General features: G+C 37.9%; 1 protein-coding gene across 4 annotated transcripts in view; it reads right to left on the bottom strand.

Annotated features, from left to right (window-relative positions):
• Positions 1–19,490, bottom strand: part of LOC124297360 (bifunctional heparan sulfate N-deacetylase/N-sulfotransferase) — a 63,312-nt gene that overhangs the window by 26,244 nt on the left and 17,578 nt on the right. For 3 of the 4 annotated variants that reach the window (XM_046748300.1, XM_046748308.1, XM_046748316.1), the window contains exon 2: positions 7,440–7,637. In XM_046748300.1, the coding sequence (XP_046604256.1) occupies positions 7,440–7,637 (198 nt within the window). Of the gene's footprint in view, positions 1–7,439; positions 7,638–10,398; positions 10,544–19,490 lie in introns of those variants that run through there. The other variant, XM_046748327.1, reaches the window with a different exon arrangement.

Genomic DNA, 19,490 nt, shown 5'->3' with positions numbered 1-19,490 from the left:
ATTCTAGCAAAATGATTTGTTCGAGGACTTGAGTTTTACTCCGTTGGAAATGTTACTTTCGCTAACGATTCTAGTATAAATCCTATTTGTGCGAAAATTCTGTTATTATAATATTCATCCAAGTGAAAACAGAGGGACAACAATTGATTTGTAGAAAATTGATGTAGCCATTAATATACAAATGGAATGCTAACGCTTGGAGTCTGAGAAAGCCACAAGTATTTGAACTTCATGTAATAACCCAGCCAGTTAGAATTCTATGAAAAGAGGTATAATCACGTTGAATTTAATTTCTGTATAACAATATATGTTGTTAGTTCTAGAAAAAATAATCTAAAATGCTATCCAAATATGGTTTTGAATTTAATTGAATAATGAGCCCTCCGTATTTTGTTCGTCAAATATATATTCATAACGAACAAATTTTAACGTAAATACATGTATACGTAAGCTTGTTCGATAAACTTTTCTCATGTAAAGCGGAATTCAATGCCAATAAAATATAACAGAAAAAAATTCATTCACCAGGATCATCCATCATGCAGGCGAACGAAATATGAATAATTTCGCTACGACGCAAGTGAAAAAAAAAAAAAAAAAAAATGAAATATACCCTCTTCAAAATTTTATGTTTATTTATTTATACTTATGGCTTGATAAGAATACATACGTCTCTTTTCTTTTTTCTAAGACGTACTATTTTTCAAGTACGGTTACTAATATTTATAATTGTGATACTCGACAATCGCTAGTCGATCGATCGGAAATTACTTGTAATTCGGATTAACCGCGATTTCATTTATCCGCGGATTATTCGATCCCGAGCAGCAGCCGGATTAATCGGAGTTCTACCGTATGCGTAAGATGAGGGTCGTCAAAAAAGTTATTGGCGGGTACCTGAGAAACAAGACGCGATAGAAGCACAAAATAACCACTGCCTAAATACTGTCACTAACAGCAATCTAAAATCATAATACAGCAATCTGTTTTACAGATATCGTGTAACGTAGTGTTATTTTCGAATCGAATTCTCATACAAGCATAATTTTTTTTTTTTGTTCCCAAAACGTTACGTAGCTGGCAAACTTTACATGGTTTCGAAAACCCGTGAATCATTTCGTGGGTGTTGCCCCCCCCCCCCCCCCCCCCCGCCGTAAAAGTAAGCGAGAAGATAGAAATTTCGAGAACTCGAACACGATGCGAAATCCGCATATTTTGAAAACCTCGAGTTCGATAAATAACCGCACCCTACCTAAATTGTTACACGGAGACGAGTATCAATGCTGCGTAGGTATACATATAATATATGCGGTATCGTTCCGCGAATGACTCTATCAAGTTTTGAATAACGCGGAGGACAGCGTGCGGCTAACCCCGGTTATTGCGGTCCATATAACGGAGTAATTAAGCAAAGTATTAAAGGTCGTGGATGTATGCTGTCCGCGTTAAGCCGTTATCTTTACCACCGCCCCCCTGCCGTATAAATTCAGGAATACCTGGACCCTCGTCCATCCGCGAGCCTGGATTACGCAGGCATATACGGCATAATCCATCCGTGTCCGCAGGTGTTATGCAACGGCGGAAATAAACGAACTGCATGCTGCAGAGAATATCTCTGGGAAAAAACATATGTGAGAAGTCCAGCCGCGCCCCGGCAATGAAGCTAATATGCCGGAAAATGCGGAAATAGTTCACGGACCAGGCAGCCGGTGATGTGTCGGGAACAAGCGAGATCAGCGATATAATTATATTTCGAGTAAAATGCTGCCCATTCCATTTTTTTCTTTTTCTTTCATTCGTTACTTTTTTTTCTTTGTTTTTATTTTCAAGTACTGTGCACGTTTGCATGGATGAATGGCATGGTGAATAATTAAGCATGTCGATTAACTGTTGCCTCAAATTATTGATCACAACTCTGTACTCCCTAATCATCGTCGTTTGAGAAAAAAAAAAGAAAGGAAATTGAAGCGAAAATTACCTGTTCGATGTCATTTTCTTCTCTGATTATTTTACCCCAAGTAGCTCGTGTTACACTTGAATAAAATTGAAAAGTACTTGTTAAATTCCAAAGTTAAAAAAAAAAAAAAAAAATACAAATCTGACGGAGCGTTTCGGATATGTGAGAATCTCTCGACTACCTATTTGGTTCACAAATATTACTGAACGTTTGGGTTTGCAAGCAATTGTAACAAGAATATGAAAAACGTGTTTATCTCATATTTTTTACGAAGCAGAAATTTTTACAGAACCGTCTGAAGTTTCTGAATATCTGAAAGTGAAGATGTGAATATCTGCAGCACCAGAGCTGGTTGATTGAACGATTTTCATTGATTCATTCTCTTGATTATGTTATAATTTATCTGGGCAAAGTAAATACATAATAAATAAATAAATAACTAAATATATACATTTATACATTGATATCAGTAATGAATTTTAGCAACTTCCAGAAATTCGTGTCAACGTTGTCGACGAGAACTTGACGAATTAAACATTATGGAGAGTTTGAAAATCCGGCGATAAATAACAGGAGTTGAATTAAAAAAAAAAAAAAAAGAATCAAAGAGGGAAACGAAAACAAGATTCTTTCGCCCTAGTTTGTTAAATTTTTTTGTTACTTTTCAGTCACGTCACACAAAAACGCTAGATATAAATATACAAGTAGGCGGGCCGATACGCAACTTTCGGTTAGTTTTTTAGGGCCAAAATTTCAATCGTACAGCAATTTGGGTAGATCTTATAGCGAACTGTACTATGATATAAAAATACCGTAATCTTCAGGTCCTCAGGCTTTACGATTTACGAGAAACACGTTGATCAATTAATCACATGCTCGAATTGAACCTTTGTCTTCGAACGTTGAGCACTTCATGTTGCAACAAGATAATATGACCTAGCATACGTTTGGCGTATAAAAGAGTCTGAAATTTTAGAATATAAAATTTATTTTCAGGTAGATACTTAGGAACTGTGAAAAGAAAAAAAAAAAAAGAACCCGCGACGGGTCAGAAAAATGGATTATTTATATTTGTTTGTAAAAAAAAAGCAGATATTTCGTATTAAACCCTGAAGTTTTAAAGTGGGACGAAAGTGGGATCCCAAGTTCCTGAGAATCTATCTAAAAATGTATTACATATTCGGAAAGATGAAACTTTTTTTATCCACAAACAAGGTATTACCTACGTCATATTGTTTCTGCGAAGACAGGAAGTCATAAAAACTCAAAGTAAAAGGTTCAATTCAAAATTGTGATAAAATTGCCCACAGTTTTTATACGACGATTTATAATTCTCATGGTCAGTGTTACGTCCTACAAGATTAATATCCAAACTGCGATCAAATGGAAATTTTTCCGGTAAAAAGCTGATTTTATTAAAAAAAAAGTTGGAGGATCGTCCCGCAAGCACACATGTAACGAGAGTTCGAAAGTTAATGAAATCTGGATACACGAGACGAGCTCTTTCGATTTTTCGCCAGCTCTAAACCGCAGAGCCGAAGATACGGTAATCCGCTTGCCGTACGGTCGTCCTGTAAAACCAGGACTCGGCGGCCGCTCTGATCCCGGGACGTCAATTAATAGAGGATCCTGCAGGGATAATTAGGCGAAAACCGCGAGGGATATTAGCTTCGCCACGGTAATTTAGCAATGGTTTGAAACGGCAAAAGCTAGGCTCGGCCGGTGTCGAGTTATCCGCGTTGCTGTTGCTGTCCTTCGTTACTGCAGCTTTAAGAGGATAGCTTTTAATTCATGCTTGCAAAAGCTGCGGGGTGTGACCGGCGGTAGTGTAAGGGTGGAACGGGGGCTTGAATTTATTCGGGTCTCCGGTGATTATCTTAACGAATGCCCGCGCGCCTCGTGCGTCGAGGGCGCTTAATATTAATACGGCCCTGCGGCCTCGTGGACCTCGTGGTTACGCAATTAAGGGGCTGCTGTTGGGGAATATAAGGGGGTGCCCGGAGAAGAAATAATAACATTCTCTCAACGGTGCAAGCCGGAAGGATGGAAATTTTATCTCCGGATTTGAGTATATTATAATGCGTACAGAACGAGAAAAGAATGTATATACCTTGTGTACTTGTGTAAAAACGGAACGGCGTGAATTAGTGATGACGCTAAGTTTGTTAGTTCAGAAACGTGTGACGAGCTTTTGAGAAAACGCACGTCTTAACTGCTGGTTCATGATGGAAACTGTATCGTTGAGATTTTTCTTTGTTCTTGCGCACAAAATTTTTTATTCAAATTTTCAACATCTCACACTTCGAATTTCAAACTTACTGTACCTACAGCTCTGTATAAGGTTTTAGAAATTCAAAATTCAGAATAAAGTCACAATATATCAAGTCGTCAATTAATTCCGACGATGGATTAAATAAACTTTGTCGAAACCAAGCATTTTTTTAAATGGTATAACAAGTTTTCAGGATAAGACAAAAGATTCAAATATTGTTTTGACGAAACTCAAACAACGCTGTTTTCAACAATTTTATCCTTCTCATTACGTTTGCTTGCAAGTACACTTTTTTCAATTCTACTAAAAATCGGGACAACTTTAACGAGGTATTTTGTTTTTCATATATTGTAGAACGTTATATTCTCGAAGCCATTTTTAAACAGTGCAATGAAACGACTCTGGCGCTTGCGCTAAAATGAAATTCACAATTTTCGACACTAGAACTTTCTTGTCATATTCGCGGTATTTCAGTCCCCGATCGAGCTTTCGTCCGCCCCAATCTAATAATCACGCTGAACCAGATATCGGGCTTCGGTGTTATCGATTATGAAATTGCTTTATACACGGATAAAGCGAACTGGCTTTTGAATTATCAGCCGTGAGCGCACCTCGATCCGAAATCCTGTGGATCATATCGTTCGGGACTTTGTGTTTGCGCGCACAAATATCGACACGCGTTTGTGCCTGTGCGCGAAACGTTAATGCATGGAAAATCCCCGGGGTCCAGAAGCTATCGTCCTTCGTCCACATGGGAGTATCCATATATTATTACTTGATATTATCGGTCAGTTCATATACGGTAGAAAATAACTTCGACGTGCCGTAATTAATTTTCCCCTGACGAGCTGGAGGCCGAAGGTTTTGCATGCAGGTCGCGTAGAATTTACGGCTAATATGGAATACGAAAGAAGCGTGTAAGCCACGATTTTCGACATGGTGCTGCCGTGGAGGCGTAAATCAAGTTATTTAAAAAATTATTTTACGACCTCTCGACATCAAGCGTTTAAGATTCTTATCATTTTTACTATTTCGCTTTGACCAAATTTTTGATGATGTCGATTGATTTCATGTAAGGAATGGCAGTCAAGTTCAATTCCTACGAATTACGTCCATTTGCGGAATACGTGCAATAATTTTACGAGTACGAACTGAATTATCGATTTTGGCTTTTTTGAAAATATTGTGCGTAGTAACAGTCAAAGTTAAAAACTAGACAGATTATATTTTCCAAGAAAAAATTTAAAGACTTGCGTATTACTGTTCTTAATTTTCTATGAGAATTAGTTCACTTCAATTCCTTCTTTTTCTTTCATTTAGCACATTTCGAAAAATCGCATTATACGATCCGGATCGAGCTTCAAGCTGTCAAAACTCTATTTTTAATAAATAAAATAAATGCATTGTGGGAATTGTTCTCTCAGTTTTACAGTAGCGAGTAAAGATAAACTCTGCCGCCAGCTGCTATAGCTTGAAATAAATGAATTATTTTGAACTATATAAAGAAACGAAACGATTGCATTAAATTTTATTAAATTTCTGTTCGATTCCGCGAGGGGAAAACTCGGTTCGAGATGAAGGAATAATAACAATTCGCATCCGTATAAATGTGTATAATTATTATATACAACGATGTAAATTCCTCGACTACCAATTGCAAGTATAACAAATCCGTCTGCTCTCAGTTTCTTTTTTCCTGCATTATACATACGTATAGCAGCGATGAATTTCCCAATCAATCTGTATTTCACTCTCTCTCTCTGAATATATTTGAATTCGCGGGCAGAGAGCAGTTTTATACCGCTGGTGATGGCGTAAATTAATAATCGTTATTATTCGCCGCGGGTAAAATCTCCATGGGAAATTGGTCTTCGCTGTATTATAACAAGGTTACGCACTGCACCTGATGCCGATGTTATATTTCCGCTTCTACATACCAATTTTTCTTGATTCGCTCTTCCGTTTTTTCCCTTCTCTCTCTCTTTTTTTTTTTTTTTTTTTTTTTTTTGCGAACATTGCAGGTCGTTTATCGCCACCCATCGGGACGTGCAATTACTTTCGGTAGACAACTTAATGACGAATAACCTGCTTGTTTCTTTCGTGTCGCAGCCGCGGCTTTCATCTCGCGAGTAATCTTGTTACGAAGAGATTTAGAGGTGTGAAATTAAACGAGAAGAGGAGAGAAAGAATCACGATAGAAATAAAATTCACAAGTTGAAAAAGAAAGGAACGGAAAGGAGTGAAAATGGTTTTCTTTTTCATCTTAACGAAGCTTCACAAGGTGGGTAGATATAATATAATATCTACAGCCATTTGCGAGTGTCTGTCGGGAAAAGTGTCGGTTTTCACGTGCGCGTTGAAGTTACTATTTATCCCTGTCTCTCGACTTTAGTTGCATCCCTGCTGTTTATTATTATTACATTATTAAGCAGGCGTTAAAGAAAAGGAAACCTGAAGCTTCAAGTAACAGTTACCGTCCTGAGTATCTTTTTTTCGTAACTCAATCTATCGCAGCATTGAATCAAGGTTACCTTACAATTTTATAATTCGTTCGAAACAACAAGTCATTCGGAAGTCAATCAATACGTGAATAGAATTCGCTTTGGGTGCTGATTAGGTACTACATTGAAAATGATCGTGCTCGAAGTTTATCGAAAAAAAGATAAGAAGAAATTAATTGACGCATTTAGCTCTCCCGGTTCTCTCTCTTGATTTTTGACGAAACATCGATCAATTTTGATTAGAGCTGAAATTCATTGTTTCGTACGCTATGAAAACGTAATTTTTTGCGAGGGAAAACGATTTCAATCGGTATCAAGTCGTCCTACAAACAACGGGTTCAAACGGTACACCCGAAACACTCCTTAAAGGATGCTCATTCTTATTCGGTTTTCATTTAGGAAAAATTTGAGACCATCGGGATAGTATTTCTAATTAAGGGAAACAAATTGTCGATAGCTGATTTTTTTTTTTTAATTCCTAATTTATAAATTTTTTATAAAAAAATGTTGTATAAACCAGAAATTGGTATGAAATTTTTCCTTTCAAAAAGTTCGCCATAGTCGTTAATTGGCTGTTACAATTAGAATGTTTTATTCTACAATAACTCGAGTTCTGAGGGGTGGGAGCCTGAAAAATCAATTTCTTTTTTTTCTCGAAACATCCTCAATACGCGTATATATATGTGTACCGATATAAAACGAGACTCACTTTATCCTGTTATAAACGAGTAGGTCTTCGATTTCTCGGCCCAACTTCGAGTACAATGTTTCAACGAAGACGAGAACCTTAGGGTCGATTCGTAGTCGAGCTTCGCTACGATGATCCGGAGCTGTCGGCAATCTCGTCGCCCCTCGAAGCGTCGAACATCTTATGGCGGGCTCGGGTCTCGTGTCCCGGTGAATCAGGCTGCAAAAATCAAGAGAATTGAAAATTTACGTTATCGCGAAATTTCGCATTCATGTCCATTTTTGATAGAACGGGTATTTCAGAATGTATTATTGTTAGAGGAATTTCCGAGGACGGAAGTACGAATTTTTCGGGACAATTATCGGTATGACAACACGTAGAATTGAGAGAGTGAAAAACTGTAAGAGATTTATAAAATATGAAAGGCTTCTTTTAATTTTCTTTCTTTAACGACGATTTTTTCACCGATAAAATAATTCCAAAACAGCGATATTCCGCAACTATCTGAAATTATTAGTTTTTCATCTTCGCGTGTAAATTATCGAATAGCCTCGAGTTGTTCACTGACAAATTGATGAGAAATAACTTTTAAAACTTTAGTGACAGACTGTAGTAAGAGGGTAAAAAGGAGAGGAAAATCGAAGCTGGATTTTCGTTGTATTTAAACAACGAATACATTGCCAAAACCAGAGAGATAGAGTTGAATTAAATGAGCGGAATATTTGGTCGAGTATTAGCATTTCCAGTAAATAAACGGTATACAGGCTGGGTTGTGTTTTGGACAAGTTAATTAAGGCTGAAATTTAGCTGCTCCATGCTGCAGGAGGAATTATCGCGATTATTTCCCGGCAAAATATCCGAGAAATTCCGAGAGTGATTTAATTGGAACTGTGTGGTCAAATTGAATACAAAAAAAAATCTACGCAAGTCGATTTACTTTTACAAATAGCGAAGCTTTTCACGGCATATTATAACAACAACCCTCGTTCTCCTCGGTGCAGCGCCTTTGTAAGGTATGGGTTTAAAAAAAAAAAAAAAAAAAACGTTTGCTCGATCTTTAATTCGTTAAAAGAACGGGTATAACGAATTCCCAATGGCGTATCAGCTCTGCCAATGATGGAAGAAATAATGGCGGTGGTTGTAGTGGGCAACGAAGAGGGGCGTGAAGGGAACGGTTCCCTTAATCCCACGGGTCCACATAAAAGCGTAAATATAACTAACGCACTGCACGCTTTCAGGCTTACCAACTCTCTATCTCCTCTCCTCCATTACGTCTGTTTTATGCAGCGAGTGCATTATCCGATACGATGTGGGTTACGGGCGCGTACATGTTACACAGGCATATACATATATATATATATATTGTGCTTGCAAATTATCAGGAATTATATAGAGTCCGCTGTTGCTGCTCACGGGGCAGATATAAGCGAGCCGAGTTCAACGGCTGATACGGTTGCGAAAAATAAATGAATGAAATTTCAAGAGCGAAAGTTTTTTGAACCGTTTTGGTAGGCCACGACATTGATATTGAAAGAACATCGTGACTGACGTATAGAAAAATCGTGATGGCAATTTTAGAGAGAGCAGAGAACACACAAACACCGTAACAAAGCAATACGTGTCGAAACCATTGCGCGGAAGTTGGAGTAAATTGACGGGGGCGGGATTGAAATTCCGAAAGCACCAAATTCCCAATTTTTTCGTGCCGCAACTTGGAGTAACGAAATACAACTTTGACGAAGCATCAAAGTTTCGAAAGCGCAAAGTTCCCAAAGGACAAAATTTTGATAGGAGAAAATGCCGAAAGGGCAAAACTCCGGGAAGTCAAAGTTGCGAGAGTGCGAAAATTAAAAAAAATTATGAAATCTGAAACACCGAAATTCTGAATGATCAAAGATTTTTAGTTCTGTGAATTTGTGGCTTGCTAAAATTTCACCACTTTGATCTTTCTTTGTTTAGAATTTTTTATATTTTTACGTTCGGAATCCTATTAATTTTGATTTTTGGTTTGTCCGATTCTTTACACCCACTCGTTTTACTCTATCGCAAGTTAACTTTTCTGAATTTTGCTCTATGGTAACTTGAATTTTTGGAATATTGCATTTCGGAACTTTGAGCAGTCGGGTTTCCCGCCATTGTCGTTTCGTAAAAGTTTGATTTCTTTACATCAAGTTTCATCACCAAATAATTCGAAATCAGACGTTTTCGGAACTTTTCACAATCGGAACTTCAAGCCCGCCCGAACTGATGATTTGTTACCAACATTTCATAAAATTAACGTTACCACGATTTCAACCTCGTTATCCTTACACAGAATTCAGTTTCTCTCTCTCCCTTAATTGTGAAAATAACAAAGACTGAAAAAAAAAAAAAAAAGAAAAGAAGACTCCGGTCAGGGATTGCCCAGGGAAAAGTACAAAGGGAATCGGATATTATATTTACAGCCGAATGTTCGTCGTCTTTTCGAATTCAGTCACGGTTCCGTGCTGTGAGAAGGAATTCAATTAGCGAGTGTTCGGTCAAGCGCGAAAGAATTACAGGGATAGGTAATTAGAGGTAAAATTCGTTGGGTCCAAAATCTCGCTCTCGCCCTTCTTCGGCTCGTCGTCCCTCAATCTTCACCCCGCGTCTCATCGTATGCTTGTCTTAATCAAAGTGCCATAACAGGTGTGCCCGAGTTGGATGTATTACAATTTATATGTACCTAGATACACCTTATCGCCATAACGTTTCTACATAGTCTGCATTTACAGATATCGCTTGGCGTGAGTCGGAGCCGTTAACGCGTAGATAATCGTAGCTGCAGACACACTGTTCCCAGAATAGGCGAAACGCTGATACAGCGATATTTCAATGCCTCCCCCGCATTGATCGCGTTTTAAAACCCGGCCAACCTCACCAGAGGCTATGCATAATTGATCGAAACTGTTCTTTTTCTCACAGAGTGAGACGTTCCGCTTCGGTTGTGTATGATATATACCTGCACGTGATACTAGTCCGCTGCATGGACAGTGATTGATTAAACAGACTTTATGAACAAATTAGATCAGTCCTCCGTCCCCACGGATTTTCCCTTGAAGATCGTCGCTCTGATAAGAAGTACAAGGGGGCAGACCGGATCCTCTGATGCGGTACTTGAATTAGCATCACCTCAGATGGGATAACCCTACAGGTAATAAAATGCGAAATAATCTATACATGGTGTTTAAAATTATTATACGCGTGCAAACGAATCTTCCGGACGTACGAATGAAAAGTTTTACAAGTAATCATAAATCTCTTGTTGCCAAAGATTCGCAATTGACACAGAATCGGTAGGTATCGAGGAGAAGTTTGCGAGACTTTTATCCCTGATACTGCAGACGACATGAAAGTGAATTACGAGGTAGATTAAATTCGACTGGTCGAATTCATCGTTATAATACAGTGTTGAGGGTTTGTCGAGTTTGCCAAACTTGACTAGCCAAAGAAATTCATTAACTTAATTCGGAGGTATTGTTCAGTTGAATTAGGCGAATGGTACTCCATGTACGACAAAGCGATCGAATTATCGAACCGCGATCACTGTTGTTGGAATTCAATGTGTGTTTTTTCGAGTGTTTCGGTCAAACGATAAATTAATGCCAATCGCCTCAACGACTCGTTCTTTGCTCTTCGTGTATCTAACCAATAGCCACAATTTTCTCGATTGAATCTACCAGATTCTTTTATCCACACAAAATCTCGATTAGACAAATGTGTAAGAGACTTTACAACAAGTTGATATTATTAATAGTTTGCGAAAATTTCGGTACGCCTCGATCAATCGTTATTACAAGTACCTACAGCAGTTATATAACAAACCGAACGAAAAGCAATTGTCGGGTAAAGATTGTCATCGACAATTTTTATCTTCAACAATACGTGACAAATATTCTCTCACGCTCTACTCGTGTGCCTGTCTTAAGCTTACAATCAATTCAAACGAAATTTGATAACACGTGCGTTTTCACTTCGGTGTCAATAGACATGCTACGTCAAGGTTTCTGAACGACGTTAAAAACCAGTAGCGTTAATATTATTGGAGCTGAAAAGATGTTCAATTACGCGCAGAGTGCGAGATATAAAATAGATACCTGTACGTATGAAATTCATTATGCGGATATTTAAACGATCGTGGTACATAGATGAAAAAAAGATATGTACGAATTACTTGTTTCTGCTGTGGTATCGACGCAATTTCTACAAGTCAGGTGAAAAACTTATCAACCACGTAAGAACCAGAGATGGTCTTGCTATAAAATATGACAAAACACTTTTTTCTCTTTTTTTTTCATCACATACGCGTATGTCAACACTTTTTTTCTGACATATTGCGTATACTGCCAGCTCTCTCATTGTAGAAATTGTGTTATAACTCGATAAAAAATAATTAATAAAATAAATAAATAAATAAACAAATAAATGGAAAACGGGGAAAAAATTAATCTGAAATTCTTGCGACAGTTAATTCATGTCACAACACGGTGGATATTTCGAATGATAAAGTCCTCTTGTATTATAATGATATGAAATAATATGGGAGCACGATGGAGAAGAACTGATTACGGATTCTGACAGTGAGTGATCTGGAGAATTTCATTTCGCGACTTCACGCATGCGTGCAACGATCGTTTTATATACAGTATAAACGAGTAAGTCGGATCATCACTCTCGGCGCGACGAGAATGTTCAGATTGGACGGTGAAATTTTCTTCCCAGCATCTCTGAAATCTTGCTTTGGTAAAAGAAAGAAAGTGTCGGGAAGATCAACCGATCGTGAGACATAAACTTAGTTTTTGGTTCAACGAACTCGGTTACGAGTCGCTTACAATTTGTACAAAACATGACGGACTGATGAATTTCAAAAACGTAACTGCATAAAATAGATTAATTTAAATCAGTGCAACATTCATTTTTTACTGTAACGAGGCGAACAATTTATCCTGATTTTGGTTTCCGGTTATTGAGATGTAAAAAATTGTATCATATTTTTTGTAGATAGTTTAAGCATCTACAAAACTGTATAGATGCGGAACTGTGACAAGGCTGTTTGGAAAAAATTCGCCAAGTAAGTTTTTTTCACGTTATTCGATAGGAAATGGGTCATATATCGAGGTGCTTCTTTCTACAATTATAAAGAAAAAGAGAATCGTATACTCTGATTGTGAGACAATCTTGTGTACGGTAAAGACTAAGGTTTGGATCTTAGTTGGAGCGAATGAAAAAAATATTGTCATCGTTCGAAAGATTCTGTCGGATAGAATTGAAGCGAGGAAAGTTGAAAACTGTTGGAGGAAGCAACGAAAACAATTTCGCAGGTATAAAAATGGGAAATATGTTCAGTTTTTATTCACCCTTAGGCGTTTCATGCAGCGGCGTAGTGTCACGTGTAAATCTATCTCACCGTTGGGACTCGTAGAGTATCTCGAAACGTTCTCCACCGCTCGAGTAAGACTCGTGTCTTGGCTGAATAATTAATTAAATTCGGCATCAGCCCCGAGTTTATTACCGCACGCATCCGACGACTTATAGGTACGATATCTCCTCTCGTACCGGCACGGCATAAGGCGGCAGCTATATCGCATCGTCACGCGCGATGCGTGCTCAGTTAACACTGAAACCACCGAAATTAAGTCGAAGCTATTTCCACCGAAACCATTCACAATGACAGGCGTGGTAATTCGAGTGTTGAGAGAAAACGACGGATGTCTTCTGAAACCTTGGCGCCTGGGATGCGAAATTTTACACCCAAAGTTTCACGCCCTTAGAATACGTTTCGCACGTCATATGCCGATTGGACTGGTCCAAACAAATCGAATTTAATAAATTTTTTTTGATAGCAGCATATTTAATTGTTGTAGAAGGAGGAAATAAGACCCCTGTTACAATTTGAGCCGCAAAATTCAGAAATAACTAAAATTATTTTCTCGTGTTAATTAAATGGTGAATGGAAAATTGCATTCAGGTACTACTAAATCAAGAGACGCGAAAGTGTAAAAAATCAAATCGCAAACAGAAGCTTTTGGCCTACCTGATGAAAATATTATGACACCTTTCTCCCCTCTCCCAATGATTTCGACATTCGGCAAGCTTTATCTGTTTATAGATTTTTAGATCAATACGATCGATGCACGAAGAGCTGTAATATACCAATTCGAATATTTCCAACACTGTCAAAATCGTCAGTTTTCTCAAGAATTTTCGTCGACTCTAAGACTAGATAAACGACATACACTTTTTGCGGTTGTCCATCTTTATCCTAACCTGAGCGAGGAACCATATTTTCAATTTATCAACGATTCGGCATTCTCAAATCCAATATTCGTCAAGTGCACAAAGTGATTGATTGACTCGGATTAGCCGTCGTTACGCAGCCGAAAATACTTGTGGATGCGATGAGATATTTTAGGAGCGGAAGTTATTCTAACAATTTTGCGGTATGCGCGAATCGAAGTCTAAAAATATACGAACGCGAAGGCTTTCAGGAGGTGTTTAATGTACTGCAGCTGCGGTGTAATCTTTGATCCGTTTACGAAAAGCTTGCGTTTTTTAAATGCACTCACATTGCGGAACATGCATTAATGTCACGTGTACTGCTACGAGTGTAAGTTTTAACGTGAAACAATGTTTAGCGAGTAGTCAAATTCTTTTGAAAATCTGGATTTTTTCAAATGTTGATTTACAAAATACAATTCTTTTATATTTTGCGGTTCAATAAAATTGCACTTTTTTACACAATCATAAGGTTTTTGTAAATGGATTGTTATAAAGACAGTATTAATGGCAAAAAACATGTGTCGATATAAACAATTTCAAGAATCCGGACAATGGGGATGAATTTTATATATGCAATAGTCCTGTAATCGCCAATTTTAAAAAAGTACCAGCTTTTTAAAAACTCCTCTGCACTTCAAACTAGCAGATATTGAATACCAGTTCATAATAGTATAATTTACACTATAACATGTCGATCCAACCGTTTACGCATTAATCCTTTTTCGACCACAGAAATGCGCAAAAGGTGATTGCAAAATAAAAGATTTAAAAATCAAGGCTTGAAGCAAATGAAAAATTTCAAGTCCAAGTGTATTTTTTTGTTACTGCTAAGAAATGCATCAAAAAAATCTCGTCGACCTTCCGAATTTAAACTAACAAATTTCAAAAAAGAAAATTTCGACAGTTTTTTACTTCCGAGCATTAAATTCGAATTACACCGTTTCTTGTCGATTATCAACGACGATAATTCGAATCGACGATTTTTTGTCTCTATTTTTTAATTACCGTGCGGTTCTGCACAGAAATCTAATTCCATGTACATATAACAATACATGGTAGCTACGTTTCTGCAGTCACATTTTTCGCAAAAGTCTTCGGACGTTTTCTCTGCAGTGCATACCAAGAGTTTTACGTCAGGTAAAAACAATTGAGTAAAAATATAGTCCGATCGTCCCTCCATGCAATTAAGCCAACGTTGATACGCCTTTCACGGTATTGCGTATTACAATTCAGGCGTGTCTTCGATTATTCATTCGTTCATTTAAATTATTTATCCCACCCCTGACTTTCCTCAATTTTCTCCATCACTCCTCGTCCTCCTCTCCCGTACGTATATCCGCGGTATCGACCCTCCTCCGAGCTTATCGCGTCCGGCTAATAACATTAAATTTCGTCCCATGCGTGTTCCGAAAATATATGGAGGCTACACACGTGCACCTATGTATACACACGATATGTATACGCTGTACGCGCGATAAGGTCGCGTAGACCGAATGACGCGATGATACCTATACCGCCTCGTGTCTCCCTAACCATTATTCCATCCGTGTCCAAGGGCCGAACCTCCATAGAACCTCGGAAAAACGATAACGGACCTTGACTAGATATCGTTTTATAGGACTGCGAGTCACTCGTCGAGCATTGATTGGCCGTTATTTGAAGGCTGCGACGATACCCGAACTAGACCCAACATTTTAATATTCCATACTATACCTCGGACACATTCCCTTAAGTAAAATTCGATCACTTTTTAGTGTTGGAACAAGAGGACAAGGTTCGGGCCCACGTCGATTTGGCTTGTAATGCCCCGTATAAAATTGTAACAAAAAGTCTGAGCTTCGGTTCTGACGATCTATCTTGTAAACAGAGGTAATAATTTCTTGGACAGAGAGTAGCCCGTCTAATCCTAAAATATCCTCGCACAGATACCAGTACTCGCGTGAAACACTCGAAGATATAACGAACATACGCGAGCAGGTACACAATACCCAGCACAGGAGTTCTTCGTGCCGTATGATCGTAAAATTGACCCGACTTTGAGCCCCGGCTCTATCGGGGTTGAAAACGATAAGTCGAAAGGCACTAGCGGCAATAACCGATAAGCCCCCCGTGACCGTACTTTCCCCGTTTTCCCCATGCGGCATATATACATCGCCTCCCCTGGAAACATCAGCAATTCCGCCACGCGAGTCTGTAATTGTACAATAATACGTAGCAAGGAATTTCGCTGCGACATACGCCTCGTGTTTGTTTCGTACACGTGAATAATAACAATAATTGGGTTCGGTGTCAGAATAGATGAGTCACGAACCCCCAAAGAAAAACCATACAATTTGTTTTCAATCTAAAAAGTAATTAATGAGAGTAAAATTATTATACATTTTACGATAGGTAGCCGATCAGTTTTAGTTAATCGATAAATAAATTACGTGTAATAAGATGTATAAAAGCGAGTGATTAATTATATTGTAACTATATACCCGTATAACACCTGCGCCGTATTATAATAATCAGCCACGAAAGAACTCTCGAAATTAATTAAAGTTAAAATTGGATTAACGTTGAGAAACTTTTTCATGAGCCGTATGATGAGGTTTTCTTCAAAGTTTTTCTTCGCCTCGGATAGCGGAGCAGTGTTACTTTTTATCCTCCTCGTCAGAGGTGTAAGGTGTTTTCATAGTAAAACTTCGGCTCACCTGTATCCGCCTCTATTACACATACCTGCACATAACCATACATATAGACGTAATCGTAATTAATCGACCCATCGCGAGGAGAAAAAGAAAACTGTCCAAAGTATCTCGAAGTCGTCCCGAACACGTCGTTATGATTCTTGAAGGGGAAAGTTTTCGACAAAGAATCGACGGTGCGTTATGCTCTGGTAAAAGAAATTTCCGGAAAGCAAAACCAGTTGGCAAAAAAGAAAAAAGAAAAAAGAAAACTATCAAACGGATGAAAATTTCATTCGCGTCACGTAATGTATACTTGTGTATGAAGCTTTTCTCACGACGCTGAAGCTGGCAGGCAGAATTAGCAACCAAACGTTCTGATGTTCATTCGTGAATAAGGTATATATAGTGAAGTGTGAAAATCAAAATTTTGTGAAAAATCTTCCCAATACTGTCATAGAATTACGAGGATAAAATTGAACTGCATTTTTCTCCTTTCAAAAAATTTAACAGGTTTGGCTGCTAACTCTGGCTGCTCTAGCTTCAACTTCATAGTTTTCTCGTAGTATAAATATCTGTTCTGTTTCTCCGTTTGTTCAGTTGAACAAACAGTAAACGGTACGTGAAATGTGTTGTCAAGTATTCGGATCCTAGATACTTGAAGAAATTAACAATTCAATTAGCGAGATCATATAAGGGGCGCGTGTATTTTAAATTCGTTCGAGAAAATTCAAATATTGCTAAAGTATAGGCATCGTGAAAGCGAATACATGGACTTGGATTTAAAAATAACAATCAATCAGTCTCTGTACGTGAAACATAATTAGGTGATGAAAATATGAAACGGATATGCTAGAACAATTTCCTACCATCTAACGAATACGTAACAACAGAGGGTCGATAATTTTCTTACACGTATAATGATCGTAAGTATCCGCGACTTTTTTTCTTTGTTTCGTTTCGCACGTTTGTTGCACAAAGGTGAATGATCAATGACATAACAAACGTGTTAACCGTTGATACGAATCAACTATAAACAAATCACTGCTGACGCGGTATATTTTCTTCAGAACGTTTGGGAATTAATTTATTCGAAGTAAGCAATATCGACAAGACAAATATCGTTATAAATTTCAACGAAATACACGATAAATTGATACTATCGGTTATGCGTGCTTAAATACGGTATAATGTACATAATACAAGCTATGGGAACAGAAAATCGAACGCGAGAAGCATAACGACAAACTGTCAGAGGCGTATGTCAGTCACATTTACAACACCGGATGTGAGTCCCGTGGGTCCTCTCAGAGTAATAACTTGTCACACCCTATGATACGCATCACGTGTCAACATCCACGCTTGATTCGTGCAGTTATAGTTCGTTATTTCAAGTACACGAGAAATCGATTTTCTACCAACCTGGATCCGATTATACTTCATTACAAATTAACTACCGCATATCTGTATCGCGAGTAATCGGACGATGATCGATCATCCTACAACGTCGAGAGATATTAGGAAATCGAGTATCCTCAACGATTAGTTTAATTTTTTAATACCCCGTTCGTTTTCTTTTCGGATCTCCGCGCAGTATTGTTTCATCTTGTATGATGAAATTGTTGATATTAGCAATTTTTTACACGCAACTCAAGAAGGAAACTGTATTAAGAATGAACGAGAATCGTTTCGTACGCGATTAATTGGAACTTTTTAAATATATATAATATATATATAAGAGTTGTCTGAAATTTACTCCTTCAATTTTCTCCCAGCTAATTACAGGCTGGAAGTTACACAGAGATCTGCGAAAGTTCGGACGTCGAGGTTTGATTGAGTAACCGAAGGGTGTGTTACGCCCGCTGGGCGATCAGCTACGAGTTGATTGATTGCCGATCCTGAAACACGATGAAACACGCGGCCCAAAATCAAGCCGTCCCAGCAGAACCGAACCTTCGCTTTTTCCCGGTTCAACTTGATCAAGGAGATGCAATATCGCAGGACAATTTGGCACGTCGATTATTTAGCTTTTTTTTCAACGTTCGGAAAGGTAAAATCGAATAAAGGAGCATCTATTCGAATAACGGCTATAATTAGTTACGGTGGAACATCGCGTAAGAAATATTTTTCGGGAATGGTAAACCTAATATTCATCCATGAATATACGATACGTTTTGTGAGATACCGATACGAAACGTAACATATTGAAATTGATTGAAAGAGTGGTAATGGATAATTGTTTTTCTTTCTTCTTTTTTTTTTTTTTTTTTTTTTTTTTTTACACACCTTTTCACCTTTTCAGCCGTGACGCGTGATGAAAAAAACCGGCGAAAAAGGGGATCGAAAATTGTGGGAGAGTGAGAAGCAAGGAAGGGAAAAAAATCAACTCGTTAATCTGTGACGGCGCGGTTATGTGTAATGACGAAAGACGCACTTGATGGAAATAAATTGTTCGGAAAATGTACCGTTTTAACCCGATAAGGTGGCAACAGGCGTTTTTACCTGCTTCGTGTCAAGGATCGATGATAAAATTAAAAATTCATTTTGTTTCACATGGAAATAAATTATTCCATCGTCACGTGTGCTTTTTTGCACAAGCTGTACACACATTAAACATAGATTTTCTAAGATTACGTGGGGGAAAAAAAACAAACAAAAACGCGCTATAATAATTTGACATTTTTTCCCTCCCATAGACAAGTTGTTTCAAATATTCATTATATTCATGACGGAATTATTATAGTAGGAATGCCTCGAATATCTGGGGCAGACAGCTTAGGGGGGTAACTATTTCAGTCACGTTCAGTCATTTACGTATAAATAATTCGTATTCCGAATTCCCGGCAAATGTGACTTGAATGATTAATATGAACATGAAACTTGGATGAATTGTTCGGCATGCTTGCCGAACATCCGTTTTATACGATACGATATGAAATTATAAACTACAGTTCAACATCCCAAAAATTGGTATAGATTTCTGATCGAATATTTATAACAACGAATTGTTTTGCACACATAATTCGCCGATACACACGAAATCAAATTATTTTACGTACGTAACTGAAATTTATAATGTACGTAAAGAATTTGTCAAATATTATAC

The sequence above is a fragment of the Neodiprion virginianus genome, chromosome 1 (genome assembly GCF_021901495.1).
Source record: "Neodiprion virginianus isolate iyNeoVirg1 chromosome 1, iyNeoVirg1.1, whole genome shotgun sequence".
In the NCBI taxonomy this organism is placed as follows: domain Eukaryota; kingdom Metazoa; phylum Arthropoda; class Insecta; order Hymenoptera; family Diprionidae; genus Neodiprion; species Neodiprion virginianus.
The sequence above is the reverse complement of the archived record's forward strand: the minus strand, read 5'-3'. Positions and strand labels throughout refer to the sequence as shown.